General features: G+C 41.8%; 1 protein-coding gene across 2 annotated transcripts in view; it reads left to right on the forward strand.

Annotated features, from left to right (window-relative positions):
- Nucleotides 1-18,886, forward strand: part of TNFRSF21 (TNF receptor superfamily member 21) — a 257,127-nt gene that overhangs the window by 201,614 nt on the left and 36,627 nt on the right. For both annotated transcript variants that reach the window (XM_017345167.3, XM_002714473.5), the window contains 2 exons: nt 7,896-8,547; nt 10,076-10,570. In XM_017345167.3, the coding sequence (XP_017200656.3) occupies nt 7,896-8,547; nt 10,076-10,570 (1,147 nt within the window). The remainder of the gene's footprint in view (nt 1-7,895; nt 8,548-10,075; nt 10,571-18,886) is intronic.

An 18,886-nucleotide genomic window follows, 5' to 3' on the forward strand; every position in this document is an offset into this window, starting at 1 on the left:
AATTTTAAAACTGAATAAAACAAGGTACAGCTGGTTTTAAGACAGAACCTGGACAAGAATATAAGTCTTCTGTTCTCTAAATCTTTGCCTAAATATTCTTTCTATTCCAGGTCTGGGCTACCCTTGGGCTGAACATATATGTTTAGTAGATTCATATTAACAAACGATAGGCTAGAGTGAGAGGTTCTTAGTTTGGATTACTTTGAGATTTTTGTCCCAGAAAAAAAGCCATTCTCAGAAGACTGAGGGCAGCGTGGTTATATCTGTCACTTGGAATGAGATAGAGAATGGTATGGGAAGGAGGAAGGGATAGAAAAATATAGAAAAAAATATAGAAAAATGCATACACTGTGATATGGACAAGGAGGTAATCTACATGGCCTCAGTAGGAAGAATCTCTAAATTAAGGCAATCCAAACTATTGAAGAGAACTGGACTGTTAAGAGAGTATGAATGCCAGCGCCGCAGCTCACTAGGCTAATCCTCCACCTTGCCGCACCAGCACACCGGGTTCTAGTCCCGGTCGGGGCGCCGGATTCTGTCCCAGTTGCTCCTCTTGCAGGCCAGCTCTCTGCTGTGGCCAGGGAGTGCAGTGGAGGATGGCCCAAGTGCTTGGGCCCTGCACCCCATGGGAGACCAGGAGAAGCACCTGGCTCCTGCCATCGGATCAGCGCGGTGTGCCAGCCACAGCACTCCAGCCGCGGTGGCCATTGGAGGGTGAACCAACAGCAAAAGGAAGACCTTTCTCTCTGTCTCTCTCTCTCTCTCACAGTCTACTCTGCCTGTCAAAAAAAAAAAAAAAAAAGAGTATGAAGTAGCTCATATGTTCTGAAATGATAAGATTTCAATGATACAGTATTAGAAGATGAACAAAGGCAAATTACAGACTAACATGTATGGCTTGTCCATCTTAGATACGTGAAACAAATCCGAAAGCAACAGAAATAGCTGTCTTACAGTATGTATGTATGCATCATATAAAAATGCTTAGAAGAGTCTGGAAAGACACATACCAAGATTCACAGTGAGTCCCCCTGAATGAGTGGATTGGAGCAGATACTTAAACATTGTACTGTCTGTATTTCCTGATAAGTAGAATTCTCCCAAAAATGTTTCTTTTGTTGAAAAATATTAATAAAGAACACTATTCAAATGATTAAAACTTTCAGGCTGGGCAAGAGACAGAGGTAGGGACTCTTGCATTGGGGTTGAGCTCTCACCAACATGTGTGTCAGAATCAGAGGAGTTTAGAGACAGAGGAGCCCTGGCTTCTAGGGGGTTCAAACCTTGGTCAGGCCTTAGAGTCACTTAGAGAACTTAAAAACAAAACAAACCAAGGCTGGTGGTGTGGTGTGGCGGGTAACACCTCTGCCTGCGAAGCCAGCATTCCATATGGGGATGCAGGTTGTTGTCCCAGCTCCTCCACTTCCAATCCAGCTCCCTACTAACAGCCTGGGAAAAGCAGCCAAGATGGCCACTAGAGCTATCTGGGGAGTGAACCAGCTGATGGAAGATCTCTCTCTCTCTCTCTCCAGCTCTGACTTTTAATAAAGCTTAAAAAAAAAAAAAAAAGGAAAAAGAAAAGAAGAAAAAAGAAAACCAAAGTGCAAACAAACCAGATTCCTGGCCCTCACTACAGGACCACAGTGATCTTGGAGATGGGACCAGGAATGGGAATTTTTTAAAAGCTTCCCAGATGATGTTGACACTGTGCACTAGATCTGAGGCTTCTGAGAACCTTAGATGTTGTGGTGGATTCGTTCTGAGAGGAGGAGCGTGGTGGGGGCAAGAGGCGCAGAGTCACCACACAGACAGACCCCAGGAGTCGGGTGAAAGCAGGCCAGAGGCGCGCAGCCCACAGACTCGTTTATTTCAGTTGGTACAGCAGCTTTTATAGCCAAGGCAGCCAATCTGGTCAAGCAGCAGTCTATGTGCTAACCAATCACAGCCTATTGCCAGGCAGGCTCTGTTGCCAGGGAGTTTTCCAGGGGGTTTCCGAAGCCACTCCTGAGTAATTGATGCTGGCTTGCCAGTGGCCATCTTGGCATGGCCTTCTCATTCCATCACATTTCTCATTCCACCACACTTAGATTTGGTTCATCCACCACTCTATAGCTGAGAGGATTAAGACTCTTGATCAGGTCAAACCAGCCTCGGGTTTTCTGACTCCTGGTCTTTTGCACTTTTTAATGACTATGTCTCCTGATTCAGGTATTTTCCTGGCATCAGCATTAGGTGCCATCTCAACCTTTAATTTATAAAGGGGCCATACTTTTATTTTTCAATTTGTATGAATCTTATAAATACAACATTTGGAACACGGTAATTCTTCCCACCATACCCTCCCTCTCTCCCACTCTCCCAACCCCACTTCCTCTTCCCTCTCCTGTTTAGTCTGAGAAAGAAAAAGAAAAAGAGAAGAGAGAAAAATGAAATGAAGTGAAATAACTAAGAAAACTGTTCCTCAACAGTCCAGACAAGGGCTGTTGAAAGTTACTGCTTCTCGAAGGTGATTTCATTTTATTTTTCCTTCCTCCTTTCCCTTCCTTTCTACCCCTTCTTTCCTTTTAGAAACTTAATTATCTTTAAAGAAGTACCCAAGAGTGATAAATCTTTCGTGAGCTCTTAGACATAACTATAACTTATGAGACATAATAATATCCTCCACTTTAATACACTAAAAGGAAGTGTTTTTTTTTTAAAGACTTATTTATTTATTTGAAAGGCAGAGTTACAGAGAGGCAGAGGCAGAGGGAGAGAGAGGTCTTCCATCTGGTGATTCACTCCCCAGATGGCCACAATGGTCAGAGCTGGGCCATTCTGAAGCCAGGAACCAGGAGCTTCCTCCGGGTCTCCCATGTGGGTACAGGGTCCCAAGGACTTGGGCCATCTTCCACTGCTTTCCCAGGCCATAGCAGAGAGCTGGATCTGAAGTGGAGCAGCTAGAACTCGAACCAGCGCCCATATGGGATGCAGGCACTGAAGGTGGAGGCTTTACCTGCTATGCCACAGTGCCAGCCCCAAGGAAGTGATTCTTGGGAACAAGTTTTACTATTGAGTCTCATGATAGAACTCTTTGGGGACAAAGGTCCTGCATGGGAAGTTAGTGCACAGTGACTCTTGTTTATTTAACAACAGTCTTATGTATGATGTCAGTGATCACCCAAGGTTCTTGATATGAGCTGCCTTGGCTATGGAAGCCTTTTGGATCCACTAGCTCAACAAGGCAACAAAGTGGAAGTTTTCTCCTACCTTCAGAGAAAAGTACATCCTTCTTTGGTGAAAGGGGCCATCCTTAAATGTTGTTTTTGAACTTGATCCACCTCATCCTCACTTATTGTTTCACCCCCAGAATCATCTTAGGGAATGATATTTGCTGTGTTTTAGTTTTCTTAGAAACCAAGTGGTTGCCTCCAGACTTGTAGGAAAAGCTTTAGTTTTAGTTCTTAATCTTCAGTTGACTAAGAGGCCTTAGGAAAATAGCTTCTCTTGGGTACCATCTGGGTCTCTGAAAGAAGAGAGGGAAGTCACCACCTCCTTCCCACAGCAGGGTGTCCATCAGGAAAAAGAGCCCACAGAGCAGTTCTCCAGCTTAATAGCATGGATGGATGGGTTTATCCATTAAACTCAGAATTGGAAGAGATTGTAGCAGTCCCTCTAGCTCCGTGATCTCCAGACTTATTTTATGAATAAACTCTCCTGCAGGTGAATCCTTACTCAGAAGCCACCATCTTGCCACTCTACTCAGAAGCTACATTAGAAAATGGGTACAGCAGAGCTGCTGTGTTTAAGGCTTTTAACCCCTCGACCTCCTTGACCCCAGACACAGCCTTGAGAGTGATGCTACACCCTGCCTTGGGCTCTTTGGAGTCCAATTTGAAAACCATTGATTTTTTTCCACTTTATTTTTCCTTAGGTAATTATTCACCTAACCCTCAAGTCTGTCTTCTCTGGATATCCAAAACCAACACCCTAGTCCAAGTCACCACTAATTTCCACCTTGGCTTTTACCTTCCCGTTGGATTTTCTTATCTACTCTCCCCTGGGCCACCTTTCAATGACCACTCTATGGTCAGATAACCTTTTATTCACGAATGTGGTTATATGCCTCCCAACTCCCCACTATCAAGAAGGCACATAATGAGTTATTATTGTATTTTGGATTAAGATCACAATGTAGAACTTCTACAGATACAATGGTGGTCACTGTTGTATCTCATGGTAGATCTATATGCTTTTTGGTTCCTGTGCTAAACTTCCATCTGCTTCAAAATTTTGTTTATGGGTTCCCTCTGCCTAATTTATTTCTCCATTTCTCCCTGCCTGGTGCTGATTTCTGCTTCTCCATCCTTAAGAGTTTTTAAAAAACATTTCTCCACCTCCCAGAGATAGGAAACACCTCTTTAACCCCCTCTCGAAGGACTCTATTTCTTTTTCTCAGCAGTAATCTCACATTTTTAATATAGATTTACTTATTTATTTGAAGGCGTTACAGGGGAGGGGGAACAGAGAGAGACACACACACACACAGAGATGGAGAGAAAGAGAGAGATCTTCCCTCTGGTGGTTAACTCTCCAGGGCTGGGCCAGGCTGAAATCAGGAGCCAGGAGCATCTTCCAAGTCCCATGTGGATGGCAGGGAACCATACACTTAGGCCGTATTCTGCTGCTTTCCCCAGGTCATTAATTGGGTGCTGGATTGGAGGTGGAGCAGCTGGGACACAAACCAGCACTCAATGGGGTGTCAGTATTGCAAGCAGCAGTTATCTGCTGTGCCATAATGCCAGCCCCAGTAATCTCAATTTTAATTGAATAGTTACACCTGCCTAAGAATGTAAGCTTCATAAGTGCTGGAACAGAGTTCTTAAAGTTCTCTCCTCAGCGCATGGCACGGTGCCTTGTGGACACATGGTAGTTCTTTTGTCCAATGAATTCATAGTGTATAGTTTTTTTCATAAATCTTATTCTAGTGTTAAGCTCAGGCAAGCACAACTGAGGCATCTGTTAACCCTGTTTGTAGAAACTGGAATTGCTTTCTTTAGCATAAAGTACTTTAAAGGTACATCTTCAGTCTCTAAGGAACTGAAAAATTTACTTAAAGTGTTAGAAAGAGTACAACAGGGTTTGGAGGTGAGTTTTGTATTCTGCCAGGGAGACCTCTAGAAATTCAGTAATCAGAAGACTGGTCCAGAACCTACCATCCCCTACCTAGCATTACAAGTGTGCAACTGTGAGGTAGAAGAAGCTGTAGGAAGCCTAGCTCCCCATTCACACCTCAGACACACACATGCAGTGCCATTCATGATCCCCTGTGCTCATTTGGCAGAGCCAACCTCCTCAATGTGCTCCATGTGTGTGTGGCTCGTTGCCCAGCTTCCCATAGGGGTAGGGAGGTGAAGTTAGATCACAGAGCACATCAGAGTGACGTTCGTCCCAACCACCACTCCCTGGCTGGGAATCTTATTCTGTCTTCTGTTTTCATTTAAGTGTAGTAACCTGTCATTTGGGTTACTTATACATTGCTCAAACTTATAGAACACTGTAGCTAACTTAAACCGATTTTGCATGTAGATAATAAGGAATCCCAAGAAGTACAAAGCAGAGCCACTTTGCAATCTGTTGGGTTGGGTCTTTGTGTTGGAGAGATTGGGTCTCATCTTGTGCTGGGTGTACTTGCCAAATGGATCTTGGGCTGCACAGGACAATTCCCTCTGCCTAATGCATTTTGCTGTGCTTAGGGAAGGGTGGCTGGGGCTGATTTTGCAAATGAAGGAGCAGGGAAAGGAAAGGTCAAGGCTGAAGAGAAAAGGGAAGGCATCACAGAATTTATCATTATCAAGCAGAAGGTTCTTTTTCTTTGGGCCCCAAGATGAAGTTAAGCTTATTAATGAGAAAAATCACCCATATCCCTTTTTCTTTTTTCTTTTTTGCTGTCAGATTAAAGAAAAAAATGAATATATTCTCATAAGCTCATTAGTTTTCAATGCAATATTGATGTTAAACTGCAGGCGGCTTTGGGATAGGGTAAAGGACCTCAAGGGAAATATTTTAGTTAAAATATTTAAGTTTTAAGATTAGGGAGGAATGGAATCTTGGATTCAGCTTTAAGGTGCTAAGACAGAAAGTCTTATTACTTTGACAAAATACTTGCTTTATTCTCTTTAATTATTGGTACAGCAACAAATTGGGAAGGAATTTGTTCTGTTGGGTAGCAGGTAGTTTGTGGCAATCATTATTTTCTTTCTTTCTGTGAACTTCATTCAATCATTCATTCATTCACTCATTCAAAAGGGGGTGGGGGAGAGAAATCTTCCGTCTTCTGGTTTACTCTCCAAATGCCTGCAACAGCCAGGGTTGGGTCAGGCCAAATCCGGGACCAGGAACTCTATCCTACAGGAACTCAAGTACTTGGACCGTCATCCTCTGCTTTCCCAGGTGCTTTAGCAGGAAGCTGGGTGGGAAGCAAAGAAGAAGGGACTTAAGCAATTGCTCTCATATGGGATGCTGCTGGTATCCCAAGTTGTGGCCCCTAAATTTTGTTTTCAGTTTATCTGTTTTGAAAGGAAGGGACACACACACACACACACACAAACACGGAGAGGGAGTGAGAGAGACAGACAGAGACAGAGACAGAGAGATCTCCCATCTACTGGTTCACTCCCTAAATCCCAGCAATTGCCGGGGTTGAGTCAGGCTGAACTCAGGAGCCGAGAACTCCATCTGGGGCTCCCATGTGGGTAGCAGACACCCAACCACTTGAGCCATCACCTGTTTCTTCTCAGGGTGTGTATTAGTAGGAAACTGGAATAGGGATTGGAGCCAGGACTCGATTTCAGGCATTCCAATATGGAATGTGGTCATCTCAAATGGCAACTTAAGGGCTGTGTCAAATATTCACGCAAGTCATTATTTTCTTGATACATAAAGCTACTGCATTTTGTACAATACAGTAAAAACTGTTGAAAACTCTCAATCTTTATTAGTGCAGGCAAGCCTTCTTCTAATAATCTTCCTCTACTCTGCTTTCACCTCAAAGGACTGCAGGATTGAGTATCAGAAATATAATTTTTTTTCTTCAACTTTCATTCTGGAAGCTACTGTAAAATCTGGTTTAGCTGATAGAAGTTTCTTCTCCATGAATGAAATTTAAATGTGTATTGAGTCTCTCTTACTGAACCACCTTTGTGCTTGGGTTTTTTTGGTGGCTGCAGGTCCATGCTCTGTATAGCTATGGACTTCTAAGGCTGAACAAACAAGGTGTGAAACTAAAAACATCAATTGCTACTTAAAGCACATTCACAAGAATGCGAAGGCCTCCCTTTATTTCAAACAACAAACAAAAAATTTAGCCTCATAAAGACAAAAGATCTGAAAAAATGATGCTGTGCCTATGGGTTAACCCCAAGCAGGCCATCTGGTGGCATGGTAGTGAATATGTGCCTCCCTGGTTCTCAGCTGCTTTTGTCCTGGCATCAAGAAATGGCAGCTTACCATTTGGATCAGGTAAAAGAAGAGAACTGCTCAGCAAGTTCTTGTCTTCTTGCATTAAGATTTTGTCTTCTAGCTCTATAGTATTTTCAGTGCTAGCTACAAAGTGCTTTTACATACACATTCTCGTTTGATTTTTATAGTCAGTCTGAGAAGTGTGTCAGCTTCATTTTACAGATGGAAAAACAAGAAGCTGAAGCAAAGGTCAGGTGGCTCAACCAAAGCTTCACAGAGGTCGATCCAGGACTTCATTTCCTTCTACTGTGTTGCAGCAGTAGTGTCAAGAGGATACACTACCCCCAGGCCTTTAACAGATGTGTGATTGTGGTGTTGGTCCTTTCTGCTTCTCCCCTAGATAACACCTTCTTGGTTTTTGATTTCTCCCTTTCCCCTTTTATTTCTTTCAGCTTGGATTCCTTAGCACCACCACAGCTCAGCCAGAACAGAAGGCGCCAAATCTCATCGGCACTTACCGCCATGTTGACCGTGCCACTGGCCAGGTGCTAACCTGTGACAAGTGTCCAGCAGGAACCTACGTCTCTGAGCATTGTACCAACACAAGCCTGCGCGTCTGCAGCAGTTGCCCTGCGGGGACCTTTACCAGGCATGAGAATGGCATTGAGAGATGCCATGACTGTAGCCAGCCATGCCCATGGCCAATGGTTGAGAAATTACCTTGTGCTGCCTTGACTGACCGAGAATGCACTTGTCCACCTGGCATGTTCCAGTCTAACGGGACCTGCGCCCCCCATACAGTGTGTCCTGTGGGTTGGGGTGTACGGAAGAAAGGAACAGAGACTGAGGACGTCCGGTGTAAGCAGTGTGCTCGGGGTACCTTTTCTGATGTGCCTTCTAGCGTGTTGAAATGCAAAGCATACACAGACTGTCTGAGTCAGAACTTGGTGGTGATCAAACCAGGGACCAAGGAGACAGACAATGTCTGCGGAGTGCACCTGTCCTTCTCCAGCACGACCTCACCTTCTCCTGGCACAGCCATCTTCACAAGCACTGAACACATGGAATCCCATGAAGTTCCTTCCTCCACTTATGCTCCCAAAGGTAACTTACCCTCATGAAATATTTATTTGAGGACAGCTTTGAGCCCATAGGAGGTACCAAGAGTGGTCTTATACCAAAGATATTTCCTTCATTATGTGTATTCCAAAGTCATCCTTTTGAGAAGGGGCCTTTTTTTTTTTTTTTTTCTAATTAAACCTGACTTTTTTGGACCTATTAGAAACATTTAGACTCAGAATTTTTCTATTAGGAAAGATCAGATATTTAGAAACTAGGTCATATCAAGCTAGAAAATAAGAACCAAGAGAAATAAGGACAGCATGTGACCTTATATAAAGCATTTAACCTCTTTAGGCCTTGATTGCAAACTCACTCAATAACTGAGTGATTTAGATGTTTAACATTACTTTCAGATTAAATTTTTCCAGCATGGAGTCAATCCTGAGTCGATACAGCCAGAAGGAAAGAAGGAAGGATAAGGGGAGAAAATCCCATTACTTCTGGATGGGAGGGATAGATAGTGAGTCTAAGGTGGAGTAAGCATGGAAAGGAAAGATAGAAGCTTCAGGGAGGAAACATATTTGTATTGGGTTTGAAGTGACTAGCATTCATATCTAGGAAGCAATAATTTTACTTTTTCCAATTATTTTAATTTGATGCCCTTTAAATATCCCACTTTTCCTCAGAATCCCATTTTAACCTCAGATCAAGTAAAAAATGCAGCCTTTATTTTCAGATCCTTTCTGATTAAATTCAATTTCCATGAGATGATAACCAACTTGAGTTATTCTTCTAAGTGCACTGTCATATATGATTACATTTTACCTTCATTATGATTCTAAAAAGACAGCCTTCTTACAGTCTCAATTTTGAAATGAAGAAATGGGGTCAAAGAACTCAAGTGGTCACTCCATATTTTTTCAAGGGCTGAAACAGGCCACGTCCTATCTGTTGAGACTCAAAATTCTGATCTCTCATGATCATCTTAGTTATGGGAACTTTTCTAAAAGACATCAACTAAGTCAACTAAACTGCTGGCCCAAATCTTGTTTAATCTCTTCATAACCATATTTGGTTCACTGACCTGTCCCACCAAACCTTTCACTCATCAAATTTGGATTTGCATTTGAACTCTTTTCTTTACCTTAATCACATTCTGAGTTTTATCAAAAGGTGGGAAAGGAGAAATAACTTCAACTCTACATTTGAACTATTCCTCTGAATGCTAAAAATAATGAAGGGTTGACTAGAGTACTGAATATACATGTGTCTGTTCAGCGCGTGAAGTACAGAAGATGCTGCCGTGAAACTCAGATGTTGGGTCCCTGACAACTCTTGGTTTTGGTACAAGGAGTGAGTTTAACTGTTCAGTTCAGTTCTTACCTTCCACATAAAAGTGCTGTTAGAGCCTTTATAAAAATGTGTAATATAATTTTATTTTTGCTTAAGCTCCAAAGGTCATCTCTTCTTTGATTATCTGGCCCAGTTTAGAGATGACCTGAGAGACAAGGAACATGTGGATCCCCAAATATGGAAAAGCTCTTCCCCACTTCCTTACTCTTTTTTCTAGGCATGAACTCAACAGAATCCAACACTTCTGCCTCTGTTAGACCAAAGGTACTAAGTGGCATCCAGGAAGGGACAGTCCCTGACAATACGAGCTCAGCAAGTGGGGAGGAAGGCATGAATAAGACCCTCCCAATCCTCCAAGTAGCGAACCACCAGCAAGGCCCCCACCACAGACACATCCTGAAGCTGCTGCCATCCATGGAGGCCACTGCGGGTGAGAAGTCCAGCACACCCATCAAGAGCCCCAAGAGAGGCCATCCCAGACAGAACCTGCACAAGCATTTTGACATCAACGAACATCTGCCCTGGATGATTGTGCTTTTCCTGCTGCTGGTGCTTGTGGTGATAGTGGTATGCAGCATCCGGAAAAGCTCAAGGACTCTGAAGAAGGGGCCCCGGCAGGATCCCAGCACCATTGTAGAAAAAGCAGGGCTGAAGAAATCTGTAACTCCAACCCAGAACCGGGAGAAGTGGATCTACTACTGCAATGGCCATGGTGAGCTTTCTCTTGTTTTTCCTTACTTGCAGATCTCCCTGCCTTTCTCCCCAGTCCTTATTTTCCAAAGGACTGAGAAAGTGAGCTTGTGGAATCTCTCTTGTAGGCCAAGTGCTACTTGATCTATTCTTATGGAAAATGAGATTGATGATCTTGTTAGAAATAATGCGTTCAGAAATAATAAATTCTTCTACTCCCCCCCCCCCCCCCCCCCCCGCTTTTTCCCTGGGATCTTTAAAACAGGAGAATCTTGCCGAATCAGAGACTGAGTGATCCTTAGGGAATTTGTTTGACCTTGTCATTTAACAATGAGGAAATTGAGATCAGAGAGATTTGGCTGCATTGACCCAAACAAGAGCTAGTTGTTTGTTCATGACGGGGCTAGACTACATGTCTCCTGATGGTTGGATCCTTTGCTTTTTTCTATGTCACTAGGCAGCTAAGAAAATAGAAAGTGGCAAAACCCATCCTGTCCCAAGTTTGCCTTTTTGAATCTAACCCTTGCGTTTAAATTCTTATAACTTTCCTCACATGAAAATGTATCCCTCTTAAGTTTTAAGGATTCCATTCCATCAGGATGAGAGGTCTTTTGTATGCTAGATAACCCACAGCATAATATAGTGGTCATCATCTGAGCTGTGCCTCCCCCTTATCCCTTACCGAGTAGACAATATGTGTTTATACAGGCTGTAATACTTTGGAAGCCAGGAGTTATGGTTCTTACTGTTGATAAAGGAAAATGCTTTTATACTAGGTTAAGGGGGAAAAAAGGTACATACTTTATATAATAAAATCCTAGTTTGCTTAAAACCTTAAAATAAATATGCCAAAATGCCAGTTGTTGTCCAGTGTGTTGGGATTTACTTATGGATTTTTTTCCTTCCTTTTTAGCTTCCTGTACATTGCCTAAATTTTCTGTAGTAAGGACTTGTTGCTTTTATAATATAAAAATTTAGAGAAATTTTTTTAAAAACACTTCATTTTGTTTCCCCTTGAAGATCTGTGTGAATGATCAAAAGCCAAGTGAAAACCAGGCTGAGGCAAACATTCTACTGGGTATGAAACCTGCAAGTCCAGCACACTGTGTACTAGAAATCTAGCTCAGGAAAGTTTCAGTTCCCTTTCCCCCTTTTTACAAAAGAAATATTATTTGCACATAATCCCAAACTAAATGAAAAGTTGCAAGTATAGAACAAAGAATATCTATATACCTATGCCCAAATTGACCTTTTATTAATTTTTTGCTCTTTTGCTAACTTTTTGCTCTTTTGCTTTATCATATACTACCTCTATAAAAACAGATTTATGTATTATAAAATATGCATCAGACTAATTTATTATATGTAATATAGTGCTATATATAAAATATATTATATACATATGCGTACATATAAATATATACAAACATAAATACACCAAGTAATTTTTCTGGCTCAAATCAAAGCCCTTTTTCCCCTTCATACTTCACTGTGGTTTTCCTAGCAATAAGGATATTCAGAGTACAGTACATAGTTCAGTTTTCAACTACAGTGAATCTAACATAATTTCAGTACTTTGCCATCCATATTCTAGTATTTTACATTGACCTGGTAAGGCACTTGAAAGATAACACACTTTTTTGTTATAGTACAAGATTGTACTTAGGGTCAGATAGTGCATTAAATTGCCCTGTGACTAGTTAGAACACTTATTCCATTCTAGATTTACCTAATTAGTAGTAAATAATGTGAACAAAAATGTTCACAACTGACCTCTCATTTTCACTTTATTAAAGAATCAACTCCACTCCAAAAGTAATTGCATGGATTGATTAGACTATGGTCAGTTACATTTCTAAACTTTTCTTTTGTAGTGTCGTTTTAAATACTCGTAAGAATATAGCAACCTAGAGAAGCAAAAACTGGTCTAGCAGCAGAAAGAAGCTTAATACCATGACCTTAGTCATTCCTATGGCCACAGTAACCTTGAAAACTACTATACCTGTGTTCTTAAAACAGTATCCCGTTTTGTAAAAAGAATGGAAGTGCCATATAAAACAAGGCCTGATCATCCCTGTCTGTGGAAGCAGTACTTCAGCTGTATGCTCTTCACACAAACTCACAGTAGTTTCATTCAGGTGTAACTACCTTTTCCAATAGTTTTAGCCTTTTCCCCCAGGATTTTGTTTTGGGATGTTTATGTTTCAACTGTTTTTCTGAAGAAGTCATTTTCTTCCCCCTCCCAAAGTGATAGTCTTAAAGGTACAACCAGGTAAAATCCTACTACAAAGAGAGGTTCTGTTAAATAAAAGCCACTCCAGGTGCTGAGAGGCCACGAGAACAATGTCTTGTTGATCTGATAGCGGTGAGTTCTGGCCAGCAGTTGGTTCTGTATAATAAGACCTTTTCCTGGCCCTTCCTCATCTGTTTCACAATGAATTGTTCATGTGGATAAGGGTGGGCTCTGTTTTACTTTCTATCTGAGATCTTCCAAGAGCTCACTTAGCCCCACCCACCCAAAAGAGGCATGCCTTGCTCCTGAATGCCATGGAGACCATAGGTACTCTGAAGCTAGGCCACTGGTTCTCATTTATCTTCCCAAGAAAGACCTCTTTTATCATCCATCTCCACTCGTCCCTCCTTGTCTACCAGACTTACAGGTTTTAAAGTTGAGCTCCACAAAACTACAATCCTAATTTCATGGAATCCTAGGGTTGGAAACACAGGATGATGTCTTAAATGGCTAGAAGGATGGAAGACTGGAGTGCTGTTGTGTTTTATATTCTTCCTTCCTTTATGAAGCCAGGAAAATTTTATGTTTGATAGATTGGGAATGGACAGTAGTTTCTTTCTTTTCTTTTTTTTTTTAATATTTATTTATTTATTTGAAAGAGTTACACAGAAAGGAGAGGCAGAGAGACAGAGATGTCTTCCATCTGATGGTTCACTCCCCAATTGGCCGCAATGGCCAAAGCTGAGCTGATCTGAAGCCAGGAGCCAGGAGCCAGGAGCTTCCTCTGGGTCTTCGACACGGGTGCAGGGGCCCAAGGACCTAGGCCATCTTCCACTGCTGTTCCAGGCCACAGCAGAGAGCTGGATCAGAAGAGGAGCAGCCGGACTGGAACTGGCGCCCAAATGGGATGCCGGCGCTTCAGGCCAGGGCGTTAACCCGCTGAGCCATAGCGCCGGCCCCAGTAGTTTCTTTCAATACGTCTGTTTCAGCAATAGAAAGGGAGTTCTTTCAAAATTTTTATATATAAAAATCTATTTTAAGAGTCTATTACCTAGTCAAAGTGTTGCCAAGATGTAGGCCAATGACTTTAAGTCTGTGGTGTTAACACTCAATTTGTCATGTTTTTGCCATTCGTGGTTGTTGTTTTAACATAGCTCCAAAGCAATGGGCTAAGTCTGGAGGGAATTCAAGAAGTTCAGTTTAATTTAAAATTAAGGTTAATTTGGGGTCACATTAATTGGGAGGGTACAGAGAAAACATTGTTTTGTATTTGATCTATTTTGTCACATAAGGCACAAAAGTAAAAAATAGTCCCACACAATGGTCCATGTATTACACTGAGGAAGTCTCAGATGATCCAAACACAGTCACTTTGTTCACTTGCTTGTATCTCTGGAAGATACAAAATGGTTTTTCAGTCCCAGTTGAGAATGGGGTGGCTGAGAATAGGACCATTGGCTGTTCTTTCATCGCTGGTTCTAATTTGTATCCTTGCTATGTATCTTTCCTACCTTCCTTTCTTTCGCTCCTCTCCTTTCCCCAACCCAAACTCCATCCATCCCCCTTCATTTTCCTTCCCTCTTTAACTATGAGGGTATAGCAAACAGGTTGTGGAACATGAAATTAAAAGGTAACTTGTTTTGGTGCAAAAATTTTTTTTTGAAATCCATAGATGTGAGGTTTCTTCACTAGGTTCATTGAAAATGCATATTATGAGCAAATCATAAATGTATTTTGAAGGTTTTTTTGTTGCACCAAAGTAAACATATCTTTCAATTCTATTTTTCCATGAATGTTTTAAGGTTCTTTTGCTTTTGCAAACAATGTGGTTGCCCTAGAAATGTTGAGGGGAAGTTTGCAGAGCAGGTGCAAAGTGGAAAGGTCCCTGAGAGTCTCAGAAAGTATATTCTGCAAAGTGACAAGGGGAGTAAAAAAATGGGCAGTTTCTGTCTTTACCCAAACTTCCTTTTTCTTTCAGGGTTTAGGCTGTGAAGAAAAAAATGAGAAAAAGAGGGTGAGAGACAGAGGGTTTGGACTTAACGCAATGTAAACCATGCTCAGTTTCTGATTGGCACATTCTTCATGCTCTGCTTTGGAAAGACAGTAAACATTTCACAGGAAAGGTGCTCCCTCTCCATGTAGGCACTTAAGGCACATGACATAATGATAGTATCGCCTTCAAACTGACTGCTTCAGGGATTGTGAAAGCAACTGGGACACTCCTTCTCAAGCAAACTGTTTTGGATGCATAGTAGCAAAAGGGCAAAGTAGAACAAAGATTCTAAGAGGCTATTTCTTTTTTTTTTTTTTTTTAATACTTTTGGCTCTTATATTTGTCACTGTTTGTGGTTGTGTGATTTGTGTCCCCACCTACGTTGTAAGAGTTTAGAGAGCAGACCCTGGGTCTTAAGTTCCTTCCTTACCAAAAGTTCCATTGCATGGCATTGGTCTAGAGCACCCACACACTAATGAACCTATTTTTCTGCTTTAATGATGAATTGCTTTAAAGCCATTGCACTATTTAGCTTTTTCCCTGTTGACTCACAGTGATATTGGTGGTAGAGATTTAAAATAAAGATCGTACAGGTAGGTTCTTTAATAGGAAATTTCTGTAGATGTCAAGAATTATTTTTCAGAATTAAAGGATCCTTCCGTGATAGCAGTGGCTTAAAATACAGAAATAAAAACTGACCAGAAAAGATCGCTTATATTCCTCATGTGATTTGCTTATTTCTAAGTGGAGTAAACCCATAGACACTAGAGAACAAGATGATGTGAGAAGAGAAAATGTGCTAATTCAAAGGCCATGGCACTATCATACTATCGTTTTAATACCCATGTCTGACTTCAGCTGTACTGAAACTTTCTTTAATATACTCGTATCATGGCTCATTAGTGTGACCATTACTGCCCCCAGGAAAGGGATTCTTAAATTATATGTTTGCAAAGAGTAATGCACCTTTGTGCTCACATTTTACAAAATCATCCAGAAATGAATTTTTCAAGATGAGGAAAATTGTCACTCATATAAAGGTGGAAGGCTGAGCTTGTAGAAAAATTTATTTCACTTTCAGAAAGGCAACACCCAACTCTAGTTTCACCTGCAGGTTATATAAGAAGGGCTGTGCCAGGAAGACAGTGACTCTCCAGGGGCCCAGGCAAAGCTCTTGTCCTCAGAGTATATCTTTAACCATGACAGCTATGAGTTTCTTCAGGGAAAAATGCTATGACAACTGTTAGGTTAGAGAAGGATTATTTTCTTAGTTACATTTTCTCTCTTTGTTTTGATTTTTTTGCTGTATTATCTCTTTTTTGAGAGTTATCATTACCTATATGTTGAATTATTTTCCTAAACAGAAATCAAATCGTCAATCTGCATGACTCTGAACTAATTTTGCTTTGGCATAATTAAATATTTGAAGTAAACTCTTCCTGTGTACCTTATGCTATCCTACTCTGAGATGATGAGGCAAAGTTTGGGATAAATTTGTAACTAGGTTCAATTCTTTTGCAAAGCAGAGACTACAGAATTAAAAAGAAAGCAAGGACTCATTATTAAACTGCTTAACCTGTGATGTTTTTACTGAATTTTGTGTATGTGAACACCGAGTTGAAAACTCTGTTCTGGTGCTTACTAGGCTCTGTTCTAATGCTTACTAGGCTTTAGTAACAGAAAAAGTATTTGTTTAGGTTGCAATCTGGAGAGCAATGGACATCATGAGAGCATGAGTGTGTGTGCGTAAGGCATTTAGAAGTAACTTACACAACTCATGCCCTAATATCATTTTTCAGAAAATGAAATTGAGGCACAGGGAAGGATGACTTGCCCAAGGTCAGTGGCCAGCAGGATTAGAGGAGAGCCAAGACCTGGTTCCCCTGAACCCTGCAACAGTGCTCCTTAAAATTTCCATGTTGTCTTTCTGCTCAAGTGATTGCTTGGTACACATGACTTTGTGATTTCCAAATAAGTTACTCAAGCTCCTCAAGTGAGAACATGGAGAGGTCATTTGCCAATACGGATCCTGGAAGCTGAGGTTGGGAAAGTAAAAGAATTTAGCTCTTTGGCCTTTGTCAGTGATGTGAGGTAGCTGAGGAAGAGGAGGATGGAAGATGTGTCTTGGAGGAGGAACATCCTCTGACCTTCCTTCTATCTGTGGTTTGCCTTGATGAGAACGGTGATGGTTCTTACTTAATAATAAGTCAGAGGTCAAAGGAGTCTCCTTTTGCTGAGCACCTGCACTGGTTTATATCAGGCTCTGAGAGGTGAAAGAGTATGAAATTAATCAAGAGTTCTTGGCTTACGTGAAGGTAACTTGCAGAAGTTCTTAGAGCGCCTGCATTGTGGTATAGCTGGTAAAGCCCCCGTCTGCAATGCCAGTGTCCCATGTTGATACCCGTTCAAGTCCCAGCTGGTCCACTTCCTATGTAGTTCCTGCTGATGTGCCTGGGAAAGCAACAGAAGATGACCCAAGTACTTGGGTGAGATCTGCATGAAGCTCCTGGCTCCTGGCTTCGGCCTGGGAAAGCCCTGGCCTTACAGCCATTTGGGGAGTGAACCAGCAGATGGAAGCTCTCTCTCCTCTCTCTTGTTTCTCTCCGTCTCTCCTTTACTCTGTGTCACTCTGCCTTTCAAGCAAATAAATAAACATAGAAAAAGAAAGAAGGAAAATCTTAGAGCTCCTACAATTTGAATAAAGCCTTCCCACCTTTACTTTGAAGAGGCAAAGACATTTCCCTTCATTTCTCCTTTGCTTACCTGCTCTTGGCCTATCCCACAGAGACTCAAACACCTTTCCAACTGCTCTTTTTTTTTATTTGACAGAGTTAGATAGTGAGAGAGAGAGACAGAGAGAAAGGTCTTCCTTCCATTGGTTCACTCCCCAAATGGCCACTTCAGCCGGAGCTACACTTATCCGAAGGCAGGAGCCAGGTGCTTCTCCTGGTCTCCCATGGGGTGCAGGGCCCAAGCACTTGGGCCATCCTCCACTGCCTTCCCGGGCCACAGCAGAGAGCTGGACTGGAAGAGGAACAGCAGGGACAGAATCCAGCGCCCCAAACGGGACTAGAACCAGGGGTACCGGCGCCGCCAGGCAGGCGGAGGATTAGCCAAGTGAGCCACTGCACCGGCCCCTCTAAATGCTCTTGACATTGACTTTAACTCAATTTCCTTTGAAAATGTCCTTGTCCAGGATAAATATATAAAAATTTTTTCCTAAAGGAGGCATATTATTGATGCATTATTTTGAAGGGAGTGGGAGAAACAATAATTCATGTTATCAATGGCTTACTATGTACCAGTCACTGTCTTATGTGAGTTTTGTGTTTTCTCATTTAATTCTCAGAACAGCTTTATGATATGAGACTCATTCATTTTACATATAAGAACAGAGACACAGAAAAATCATACCACACCAGGCAATAGGGAGCCTGGACTGGCACTTAGGCATTTGGCATTGGGTTCTGAACTGCTTCTCACTCTTCTTTCTTTATCATTTTGAAATGGAGGGGTAGATGTGGATAGACAATTGAAACCTAGACCATCACAGGTGTTTGTTATAATATACTTGTCCTTGTTTCTTTTGCTGTGAGCCTATGATGGGGACTGGGGTCTGGCAGGGAGACATATTCAAAAGATTCAGATTCAGAGAAGAAATGGGATTAGTAACTTAATCCTGGAAGGCTGCATGGTGCAGTGGAAGGTAAGGCTGATGGGTCAGACTGACCCACGTTTTGAATGCTGTCTCTAATTATGTGACCATGCCAGACTATGGAACCTCTCCTCAGTTTTTGCATCTGACATGCAGACATGACTCCTAGTTCATGGGGCTGTTCATGCAGATCATATGAGCTCACATGTGACATTGATAAACCTGCTGTGTAATTTCTCTGTCTCTTCTCACAAGAAGGATGGTGAGAATGAGCCATACTGAAGCAATGATGCAGAACTGAAGGCAGGACAGAGGGACTCAATATAGGGTCCAATGTAGTGAGTAACATGGTCCAGGAGAAGTGTCTACAGAGAAAGTATCTGAATGTGGAACACTGGCTATAAAATGAGAGAAAAAGAACTGCAAAATAAAATAATTGTTATCCATGCATTCTGAT

Source organism: Oryctolagus cuniculus, chromosome 5 (genome assembly GCF_964237555.1).
Source record: "Oryctolagus cuniculus chromosome 5, mOryCun1.1, whole genome shotgun sequence".
NCBI lineage: Eukaryota > Metazoa > Chordata > Mammalia > Lagomorpha > Leporidae > Oryctolagus > Oryctolagus cuniculus.